Source organism: Sander vitreus, chromosome 20, assembly GCF_031162955.1.
Source record: "Sander vitreus isolate 19-12246 chromosome 20, sanVit1, whole genome shotgun sequence".
Classification (NCBI taxonomy): domain Eukaryota; kingdom Metazoa; phylum Chordata; class Actinopteri; order Perciformes; family Percidae; genus Sander; species Sander vitreus.
In genome coordinates this window covers 562,137-574,242 of record NC_135874.1, presented here as the reverse complement: position 1 = coordinate 574,242, position 12,106 = coordinate 562,137, and the positions used below count along the sequence as shown (strand labels likewise).

Below are 12,106 nucleotides of genomic sequence, written 5' to 3'. Positions count from 1 at the left end.
TTCATCGCTAGTTTTTGGAGTTTGCTGTGCAGTAGGCCCTATGTTGGGATATAGTTTGTACACACTGTCAGCTCAGCTGTACTTCATGGAGGGGAGGGGCGAGTGAGGAGACTAAAAGGATACTGAGGTAGAGTGGTCTGCAGAATACAGAGCCTGTGTAACATAGTATCTTTAGACTCTACCTGGACCGTTGGGTTACTTAATGGATTTGTTTATTAAAACAGTTTCCATATTACCATGGCAAAACATAATCCAGAAAGCAGTATTCTTTCTTCAAAATTAGCAGTAGGCCTAGCCTATACATATGATATAAGTTTTTATATTATTTTTTTATAACCTTAACCTAACCTAATTATATCCCTAATCCTACAACCAAGTCTTAATCCTCAAACAGCCCTTTAAAGGTGTGGGGTCCAGCATTTTGGCCCCACAAAGCTGTCCGGACCCCACAAGTATACTGTATTCCCGGTTTTTGGACCCCACAAATATAGTTAAACACACACACACACACACACACACACACACAGTGCAGTCCTGAGGGAGGAGGGGACAGAGGGGATTCAACACAGCTGACGTCACAATCTTCCTACCAAGATAAGCCGTGAGGCTTAATATTAACTATGTACTTCCTTTTAAGAAGAGTGATCGAGCTCCAGCCACCTCGTGAAGGTGCGCACACCGCTGAACACCTGAATGTAACACAACAGACAGGATCCAGCTGGCAGCCACACAGTCTGAGAGCCGGGATCTAGCGCTGTGAGAGCCGGGATCCAGCGCTGTGAGAGCCGGGATCCAGCGCTGTGAGAGCCGGGATACAGCGCTGTGAGAGCCGGGATACAGCGCTGCGAGACATGGAGGCCAGTCTGAAATAGTTTGCCTGCGGTCGTATTAACGCATCAAGACAAAATGGGAATGGCGAGTGAGGATCTGCTCGTGACCCTTCAGATACTACCTGGGTTCTTTTCAAACTGTCTGTTCCTTGCCCTGTACGACTCCGTGGTGCTGCTGAAGCGCGCGGTGTCGCTGCTCAGCTGCTCCAGGTCCGCCGCTGCCGGCTCCGGCTCCAGAGAGTGGCGCCGCATGCTCACCTCCGCGGGGCTGCGCTCCGTGTGGAACAGCTTCCTGCTGGACGCCTACAAGCAGGTAAAGTCTCTGTCGTTGTTCAAGGATCCCAGTGCTTTGAATCGAACCACCCATTGCTGCATTGTCATCAATCCACTAAACTGTAAACAACTTGTAACTTTAAATATCTTTATGTTGACCTTTACCAAGCTGCTGAGCTGCAGATATTAATTAAATAGGCTAGTTACATTAAATAAGCATGATTTTCTGATGACATCATGAGACAAAATAAACGACAAACTACAATAATTATTGCCAGCAGCTGTGCTGCACATGTCGCTACTACTATGTGGACTTCTGTCAGAAGTGCATGACACTCGCGGGGGCGTGCACAGCGAAAAGAGAAGACTACCAGACATTGTAGGCCTTTGATTTATAACCCACTGTTTAAAAACGATAATGTCTTCTTGCTCGGGTTCATCTACGATACATTGTCAGGAAAAAAGCGAGAGGAAAAAGAGATAGCAAAGACGATGTGAAGTGGGTTAATAAAAGAGAACTATAAAACAGGCTTTTTGAGACATGATGGTTAATACTGTCCGTAAAGTGAAAGGTGTTACAACGTGGAGACTGCAGTGCACACTAGATTGTCATGCACACCTTTTGTTTACTCAAATCGCACAATATTTGCGGTTATGTAATCGCACATAATTAATGACATGGCACAGCCTTTCAGCTGTTCCTTATCACACCTCCATGTAGAGCCTGCTCATGTGTCTCACCTGTGTGCCACCTGTTCAGGCAGGACTGCTACAAACAGATTATAATTAGTTCATGGTGTTTGGCAATCTCTTTGCCACTGACAGGCTCAGATTAGTATTCTAAGTGTCTGACAACATTATGGAAAGGATTCCTACAGATATAGACCTTTTTTGTGAAAGAGTATGATTATTATTATTTATTTTTTTTATACATGAAACAGCCCCGAAATCACCATCACCAAACCCACCAGACTCCATTTTAATAAACATTTTAAACAATACTTTTAGCGTGTATAGAGCCAGCATATGTTCACACATAAATGGGTGAATTAAGGGTTTATTTAAACCAAACCAGAGTCGTGATTGTTAGAACAGTGGAAAGACGAACATGTGGATTTTATGATGATAAAAAAAATATTTTAAGGGAGTCTGGTGGGTTTTGGCAATAGTGATTTTTCACAGTGTCGTGCTAAACAAAAAGGTCCATCTCTGTAGGGATGCTTTCCATAATGTGGTCAGACACTGTCAGTGGCAAAAACAACACTTTTAGTGGAGGTAAATTACATTTTTTGTCCAGTATTACTGGACATAGTAATCTTTGAAATGAATTCAATACATCATAGTGAGTCCTTACAGTGAGCTTTTATGTTTGCCATACAGGTTTTGGACTTCAGGAGGCATCTTGCGTTGCTTAAGCTGCATGATGATTTTTTGGAGAACTTCATAGGTGAACCGAAGGGGTTTGTGTAAGCTAGGTTTAGTACATATACAAACCTAGTAGTAGGGCACAAGCTGAGGCATCTGAGGTCAGTTTATTCAACACTTCCATGTCCGATGCTGATGTTTTAGGTAGCTCCTGCAGTTTTGTGCACCCACACCGCCATAGTGAGCTGCTCAAGTTCCTACTCCAGAAGTCCTGGTCTAGAGCCCTGTAGAAGGATATCAGACACAAACATCAATGCATAACCTTTCACTGTTGTGCAGTAACTATGAATTAACCATAGGACAAAAATGTCCTTGCCCTACTCCTACTCTGTGAAACCTCACTCACTATTCCGATGCCTCATCTTCATCTCATCAGAAGAATAAAATCTATCACTGATTTATTAAAGGTTTTTGCAAGGACTGTAGAATATGGCAACATAGCCACGACTATGATTCACTGAATAATGCTAAAAGGGATAAGAATATAGATTTAGGAAAAGGTTGTTTGGTCGATGAGACAATATGTGTGTATAATGTGCTGGACTATTTCTTCACTTAATGTCACCACACACCATAACCAGCAGAAGTGTGGCATTGTGGTGACATACATATTACTGTGGAAACTTACCCATGATCATCACCATGGTCATCTGGACCTTCTCTCAGGTAGATGAGCGCTTTCAGCACACACTCTCTCCGAAAATGAATATCCTCAACATCATCTTGATTAATTTAACTGTTACAAACCTATGTTAGTTCAAAAGTGTAGCTTTTGAGTAGCTGAAAACACACCTATCACATGAAACATCAGTATGACTCTGCCCAGGTTAATGTATGTCTAATGATATGGATAAACTGTGCCACCCCCCTCTACCTATGAGACATGAGTCTCTGGAATTCTACATCAATCTGGAACAAAAATGACAGGGGTATTTATTTGTGACTTTAAGAAAATGCAACTGGTCTTGGTCAGTATACAGTCTCAGTTTTAACCAAGTAGCTCTGAAGCATAGCTGTAGAATATTACTTCATTCTGTTGGAACAGTGCAGACCATCTGTCTTGAAAGTTCTTAATGCTGGGTTTTTGGTTTACCACCTCCTGCCATCTGAAGTCAAACTTGTGCCATTTTGTCTGCAATAACCCTTTTGTTCCTCAGTCTCCTAAACTCTGACAGACGTTTAAGCATAGATATAAAACAATGCGTTTAAGCTAGGAGGGAAAGGGTAGATACAAATTTCTTTCAGCTTTTTTTAATTCCTGACTTTCTTAGCAGGAAAAGTATTGTAGATTTGGATTTCAGGGAAATTACAGATAGCTCTGGACACTCATTCAATCTCAGTTGGGTCCTGTAGTTTCCAATTTTATAATTAAAATATTCCCTTTCTGTGGTGAGTCGATTATGTCCATAAAGCTGCCATTTGAACGTGGATACAGCTTTGGTGCTAGTTGGTTGGGCAGGGTGAATTCTCGACAAATGGTTCAGTAAAGTGTTCTAGGTCTTGAATATACTCGTCCAATTTACATAAGTTCATGGATATGCATGACTCCCGTCCGTAAGGCCTATGTTAAATTAAAAGCATAGCAGCGTTTTCCCACAGGTTGTGAATTTACTTGTTGTGGTCATGACAAGTGTCATGGTGTGGATGATATGTTGGTTGATGATGGGGTGTTAAACAATGTGGTATGTGACAGTAGTTAAAAAATGTCAGTTCAGTTTGTATTACCAACTATTTTGTTTATTTTAAAATGCACTGTCCTGTACATACAGGCATAATATAGCAGTGTGAATAACATTGGTGCAGGTTAATGTAGGAATAAAACTTTCCTTTAAACTGTCCAGTGATTCCTGTTTTATCTTGGCCTTGTCCAAAAAAACATGAAAAGAAAATGAAAAGTCCATAACGATTAAGTGAAGGGGGATTTTCTATTCATGGCTAAAGTTGAGTCGTGTTAAGTTAAGCAATATCCCCCCACTCGGTTGCTGTGGAAGCATGGAGTGAAAAAGGAGAGGAGTGTTTTCCCTAGGTTAACTGCTAAAAGGCTATAGTGCTCACTCCACGTACAACGTTACATTACATCACTTTCACACTACACGGAGAACGAGGGAAAAACCACCAATCTATTACCAGGTCCCGGTCCGATCATCTTAAGAATCTCGCCACAATGGCCCATGGTCATCTCCTGCCTGGCGATGCCGGTGGTTCTGTTTGCACGCTCTATCTCAATCTTTCCCTCAGTCTCCAGCAACTCCCGAGTCAGCTCCCCCGTATCTCTTCCTTCCTTACCCTTGAGGATGCCCACAAAACAGACATTATTGCAAAACGGACATAAATGCGTCGGGATCAATTTTCAAAATCTTAAATTTTTTTTCCAAAGCATGTCAACCTCTCTCTTGCTATCTCTCTCTATCTCGGCTGCCTCTAAACTCTCGACGCAGCGCCCAACCTCATTCATTCTGGTGACCAGGCCGGAGAGCTTCGTCTAGAAACAATGGAGTGGCAAATTTTCATCAGACCTTTTAACTCAGTGGAGCTTTTCTCTAGTGCTGCGAATATTTTACCAATATCCGCCGGTGACTGGTCGTTAGCCTGTTGCTTTTCTGCCACGGTCACAGACTTTGACTCTTTTCAGCCGCGACTCCAACATATGCTGCTTAATATCTTCACCGACCCCTGTTTCTCGTCCCAGCTGAGCAACAAATGGGATAAATACAGCAGTGCACTCGTCAGACAGTCTGGTAAAAACAAAGGTATTTCCGATTGTTTTGAATGCCTGCGGCATAAAGTTAAGTCCGAATCAACTCTAAGAGAAAAGCAATCGGACATCAACCTGCTGTGGACAATCATGTAACGTTAGCCAACTATCAGACTCATCAGACACAGCGTTCAAGTCCACGTCAATGTTAGGCCTACTGTAAAAACACTACGAAGGTAAAAAAACGAAACATGAGCACTGAACTGCCCAGGACTTTGTGCAACAACAGGTGACTTTGTCCTGCAATAACAAAGCAGTCACTTCATCTCTCGATTTGTTGCCTTTTATTTTCTCTCATTTTCCAAAAACTGCCTTAAAGTGCGGTTGAAAATGTTGTTTTCCCCTGCCACCGCCGCAAACGAAGCTTTGAATATTCACTGATGTAAAGCATCGAAGCTTCGAAGCTCAAAAAATGGTATTTGGTACAGCCTGTCAGGGATCTGAGATAATGGAACCCAAAAGCACAACTCACAAGGCCAAAAAAGGTGGAAGCAAAAAGTACAAACAGGGTCAGGCAGAGTCGAAGTTCAAAAGGAGTAAACGGTATAGGACTCCATCTGCTGTTGAGGGTGTTAAGTAGAGCCATCGTTGGATTTGTGTCTGTATATCTCTGTCACATTCATTTAGCAGGCCTTGTTTGGCTTTGCCCAGCTCGGCCCCATAGAGGATTCTAGGGATCCCATATACCTTCAAAAAGTTCGACCTTCTGGGTAGGTTTTAAGGGGGCTTTAGAGATCTTGCTGGTAGTGTCTCTCAGGATGTCTCCTTTATCTTCCAAAAGGAGTAGAAGTGGATCAGTTGCCATTTATGGGTGACATCGGGTCGCCCTGCTTCACTCCCTTGTTGATAGTGATTTTCTTGGTAAGCCCTGAACTTGTCAAGGGTTCGTACAATCCTTCTCAATAGATCAAGGTCAACTCCTCTTCTCTCATGAACTTCATGAATGTGTTCATGGGCTACCCTATCAAATGCCTTCGCAAAGTCGATGGAAGAAACTGCCTGTGGCCTTTTCTCTTGCTCAAGGGAACTATACTGTTAAGGATGGAGAGATTTTTCGAGCATCCTGAGGAATCAACAAAGCCCCTCTGTCTCTCATGAATGGGGCATGCCTCAGAGATTCTCTTAGCAAGTATGCCTGAGAAGATTCTCAAGATAACTGGACCAATAGTTACAGGGCGCCATTGGTCAACGGACAAGAGTTTCTTCGGATCCAACCCTTTAGGAATTAGGGTGGTCCGACTTCCTTTTATGCTTTTTTTCATTTGCTTCACCATTGCAGAGGAAGGTATTATATAGGCATGAAAGCTTCTGATCATCAGGGTCCCACTTAAAGGACAATTCCAGTGCAAAACGAACCTAGGGGTTAATAACAGATGTGTACCCAATCTGTCGTTCTCTGGGACATGTTTTCACGCTAATCAAATGTGTTTGTAGCTTGAAACAAGCTAGCGCGGACCGCTGATTAGCTTACAACGCTAATGTTCCGGGCACGGGAAAGTAAAAACAAATTGCTATTTATACCACTAAAAAGGCTCAAAATATCACCACACTTCAACAGTAGCATAATGAGGGTCCCTAAATGTAAACTGAAGCATTGAGAACATTGTAAGTGTACAGACAGTTTATTAAAAAGATAGTTTAGAAAGACAGTAGCTCCCAAGACGGCGGCCGCCTGTATACGAGAACGCGACTGTCTTTGTAATCTATCTTTTTCTCTAAGCTGAGTTTTCAGAGAGGGGCAGGGAACCAAACTGCCCCAGGCCTTCAAAGTTAGCTCTTCCTTCCCATATATCTGAGTATATGCTCTGTACTTCCTTGGCATCCACCAAGCATGCTGATGCGATTTGGCTGTCCAGTACGTATCTGGCTGCTTTGGCTTTGTTCCTTTGATAGAGTCTTTGTAGGAATTTATTCTTGTCTGTCTTAGATCGTATGTTGGTCGTACGATGTTGGAATTTGATTTTCCGGACCAACGGGGACTTACTTGGACAGTAAAGTGACTTTTATGTTTGTTTATGGGTACTTGATAATGGAGAATACCAATATCTTCCATTGAGTCGTCGACCAGGTAATTTCGGAGGAGAGCTCCAGCATTATCAACAACCTCAGCAGTTGGAAGAGGGTTGTCCATGTAGGCCAACTTTGTCAAATACGAAATGAAACTTAACCTGTGAACTTAACCCTCCCACTTTTTCTACAGTAAGAATAGTGCGTTAAAGGAACAGGCTGTAAATGCAAGTTGATACAATCCACAAAAGTATGCCACCACTAAAGCACAAAAACTGAATGCAAATCAATCTACTACTGAAATACCCTTTTTACAGTGCACTCCAAAAACATACAGAATAATTAAAACAGCCAGGTGTCTTTAGCTTTAAGAAAACGTCAATTGCACTTCCATAATTATTATATTCCTTAGACAGCCCGTAACTGTCAATATTATATCTATGCATACGCATGTCCTGCTTTTCTACAGAGCATGATCAATTGTTGATTGTTGTTTTGAAACATTGACCTGACAAACCTGAACATTTCCCCTTTTAAAGCATTCTGTCTGAGCTCACATTTTGGTTTTTTTCTCATTCAATTCTTCTCATCAATTATTACCATTATTATATTTTGCCTTTATTCTTTGATGCTTTTTACAGTTTACATCTTTATTATTATATCTATCTATCTATCTTATATTATTTTTGGGCGGGGGCATTTTGGCCTTTAATGGGTAGGACAGCTGCATACAGAAAAGTGGGGAGGGGTAGGACATGCAGCAAGGGGCCACAGGTTGGATTTGAACCCTGGGCTGCTGCAGTAAGGGCTGAGCCTTATTACATGGGGGTGCACTCTAACAGGTGAGCTACCAGGGTGCCCCTCTATCTATCTTAATAAGTATATACCTCTGGGTCTTTCTTGATTCTTCAGTTCAAAACAGAATGTCAAAAAGAAATTTGCAAAAACCAATACGATATAACGTTTAAACGAACACAGTCTAACAAACGGCTCCTTTCAAATTAGCTGAATCTATTGTTAATATTTTTATTTTGATGTAATAGCTAGCAGTGCTATATTTGTATACATTATGAAAAGACTCTGTTCAAAGATATAGGAATAGCCCACTTTAGTGATGTGTGCACTATGTGAGTAAACATGAATCCCTATTTCTCATCTCCTTAGGTGAAACTTGGCTGCGAGGCACCCAACTCCAAAGTGGTGAAGGTCCCTGATGGCCACCAATGGAGTAGCAGCATCTGTAATGGAACTAATATGCCACCTGGTGCCAGGAACACAAATGGAGATGAGTGTCAGCTTCTGGATTTTGAGTCCTCAGACCGCCCTCTAGTGGTCAACTTTGGCTCAGCCACCTGACCCCCCTTCATCAACCACCTGCCAGCTTTCAGGCAGTTGGTGGAGGACTTCAGTGATGTAGCTGATTTCCTGTTAGTGTACATTGATGAGGCTCACCCGTCTGATGGCTGGGTGGCGCCTCCTATGGGCCCTTGCTCCTTCGATATCCGGAAACACCAGAACCTGGAGGAGAGGTTGGGAGCGGCACGGAAACTCATTGAGCACTTTTCCCTGCCACCGCAGTGTCAGTTGGTGGCTGACTGCATGGACAACAATGCTAATGTGGCTTATGGGGTGTCAAATGAACGGGTATGTATAGTACAACAGAGAAAGATTGCCTACCTGGGCAGTAAGGGTCCTTTTTTTTACAATCTGAAGGATGTGCAGCAGTGGCTGGAACAGAGCTTCGGTAAACGGTAGGAGAAATGAAGGACAAGTACAGAGGAGGACATGTCCCATATTTCAATAAGGAAATAAGAGATCCTTCCTTTTATCATCTGCCAAAAGCTGTAAAGAATTAAGTTCCAAAATTCTGGAGCGACTTCTTTTACTTTAAAATCAGACCAACTTTTGGCACACCAGTCCATTTAAACTGAGATGAACACATGTTAAAGCTATAGTGTGTAGTTTCTGTAGTAATGACAACAAAACTGTTGGTGCATCCACATGATAAAAGCCTTCCGTGACCACGCACCACCCCCACCCCTCCTCCACACAGTTGCTAGTAGCCAAGGAGGACACGGAGGATTAAAAAACACGATGGACGAAGAGGTAATTATCTTCGCTTGATTTTCTGCGTGCGAAAATGTCACCAGACGACAACATTTTCTGCACCGATAGACCGGCCGGTGACCAGAATTGGCCGGCCACGTGGCTCGGCCATGACTGGCGACCGGCAGGTCAGTCTAACATATGCCGATTTCATGCCGGTCAGTGCTACAATTAACTGACAACATAAGTTATACGAGTTACAGTTCTCAAGGATGCACGCACACAGACGCGACAGCAAAGTCTCTTTTTCCTTTCTCTCAACTTTTCCGTCGTGTGTCGCGCGTACCTGCTCGCGGTGTGAAGAGCGTGTCCGCGCTATTCTCGCACATGTAGGGAACCTCGTGAATTAACCTGCAACATGTCAGCCGTTTGGAAATTCTTCCGTGTGTGTGCAGAAGATAACAAGTTTGCAATATGCAACACCTGCAAGGAAAAAGTAGGGCGACACTTCTTGTGAAAAGAAGGAAATGGTTCTAACGTTGCACTTTAGATGTGTGTGACTTTCCCACACCAGGAGTCATTTATATAGTTCTATTTTATAGTGATCCATTATCTGTCCAAAAATTGTTCTATGTTCTGTGCAAAATGTTCTATTAAAGAAAAGATAGAAAATAAATATTTGTGTGTGCTGTAAAGTGGTTAGAAAAAATGAAATCGGAATCAGCTAAAATCGGTATCGGCTGGCCTAACTCAAAGAAAATCGGAATCGGCCTAGAAAGTTGTAATCGGTGCATCTCTAGTCCATACCCTTCTCATCTCCGTGCGTGTCGTAACTCTGTCTGGCGCACCCACTGCTAGCCTAGCTTAGCGCAGATTCTGGAGGTAACCGGCTCCATCTAGCCTACTGCTCCCAATAAGTGACTAAATAACGCCAACATTTTCCTATTTACATGTTGTGATTTGTATAGTCACAGCGTGTACAAATAACAAGGTCACATGACACACAGCCATCTTCTAACTGTATACAAACTGGGAACTATATTCTCAGAAGGCGAAGCAGTGCTACTTGGGCGGAGTGATTAGCGCAACACCTGAAAAGCACCGTTGCTACTCTCTGCTCCTCACCACCGGGCTTCTCAGGTGCTGTGAGCAAATCACTCCGCCCAAGTGGCAGAAGTTGCAGTGCTTTGCACGGAGATGAGACGCGTATATATGGACTTATCTAACTCTACGGGATACGATGAATAAGCTGAAGTCCCAATATGTCGGCGTGTTCCTTTTAATCTTTGTATCAACTCATTTGTTATTATAACAGATGTTCATTAATATAAAACAGTTACGCACTAAAGCTTTAAGACCTATGCTGATCTCTGAACGCCCCCATTAACTATGCACAAAGTTGATTGGAGGCCACAACTGACGGTGTGCTTCATCTGTATTTATGCCTGCTTTTGCTGCTAAAATCATATTTTGTGTGATTTCCATTGGAGAAAAAAAATATATAAGCAAGAAATCACAAGTTCCTAGTTTTTAAATGTTTTATAAAGTAATACGGTTTTATATATTAATTTTATGTATGATGTTTATCTACCATCCTTCATACTTAAATGTTATTTCATAGAGTACATTGTGACCATTGTTCTCCATCTGACAGTTCTTTATATTTTATTTCCTTTCCATATAGTGTCTTCATCCCCTTGGAAGTGTTTGTGTTTACACTATTGAATCACAGTAAGATTTAATTGGCATTTTTTATCACAGATCAACAGAAAGACAATGTAAAAGTGAAAACAAATCTTTCTAATGTGATCACCCTATCCCAGTTTGTGTTCAGAAAATGCACCTTTGGATAGAGTTCCAACCTTGGGTCAATGTGGATAGGTCTTGGTAGGTTAAGCTTTGCACATCTGGGGCCCGTTTCAGATAGCAGGTTTAGTGAAAACTCTGAGTTTGTTAACCCTGAGATGAGGGAAACTCTGGGTTTCCTGTTTCAGAAAGAGAGGTTAATCAAACCTGAGAGAGAGGGGTAACTCCAGCCCGTTTCAGAAAGAGAGGTTAATCAAACCTGAGAGAGGGGGTAACTCCATCCCGTTTCAGAAAGAGAGGTTAATCAAACCTGAGAGAGAGGGGTAACTCCAGCCCGTTTCAGAAAGAGAGGGAACTTAACCTCAGTCAGTTACTATGGTAACTGAGTCTGTGAACTAGTGATGGTCAAATGAAGCTTCGCAAACCACAGTCTTTATTTTCTGAGCTCACTAGATGGCGCTCTCTGTTCAAAGAAAAAGGTTAAAGGAATGGCAATTCAGTGTGTTTTCAACTCTTTGTTGAACAGAGAGCGCCATCTAGTGAGCTGATAAAATAAAGACAGTGGTTTGCGAAGCTTCATTTGACCATCACTAGTGTGAACCTAACTTGGTCGGAGCAGGTTTTCTTCAATGAACCTTGAGTTTCTCTCAGTCTCCTCCCTCTGACACAGCACTCTTTCATTTCCTCATTCATTCATTCAGTCTATATCAGGCACATTTTAGCACAATTTGCTATCTGCATGAATAAAAAAACAGGGTTGGTTTATAACTGTAACTGTGTTAGGCAGACTATAAAAGTTTTTTTTTCTCAAAACATGGCATTTCCTTTTGTCGATGATGAGAAGAAGCTGTATTAATTCTCAGGGAGTTAAACATACGTCTGGAGATGATATTGAGGCCCCGACTACAGATGCATTTTCATTTCCAGATACTGGCCTACCTTTTTGAGCGGTATGGTTTTTCTT

General features: G+C 42.3%; 1 protein-coding gene across 1 annotated transcript; it reads left to right on the top strand.

Annotated features, from left to right (window-relative positions):
* The first annotated feature begins 652 nt into the window (after window positions 1-652).
* dio2 (iodothyronine deiodinase 2) lies at window positions 653-9,509 on the top strand. The gene is made up of 2 exons (XM_078278102.1): window positions 653-1,143; window positions 8,455-9,509. Exons 1-2 carry the CDS (start codon window positions 907-909, stop codon window positions 9,043-9,045), a joined length of 828 nt encoding a protein of 275 aa, XP_078134228.1. The 5' UTR covers window positions 653-906; the 3' UTR covers window positions 9,046-9,509.
* Window positions 9,510-12,106: the final 2,597 nt, after the last annotated feature.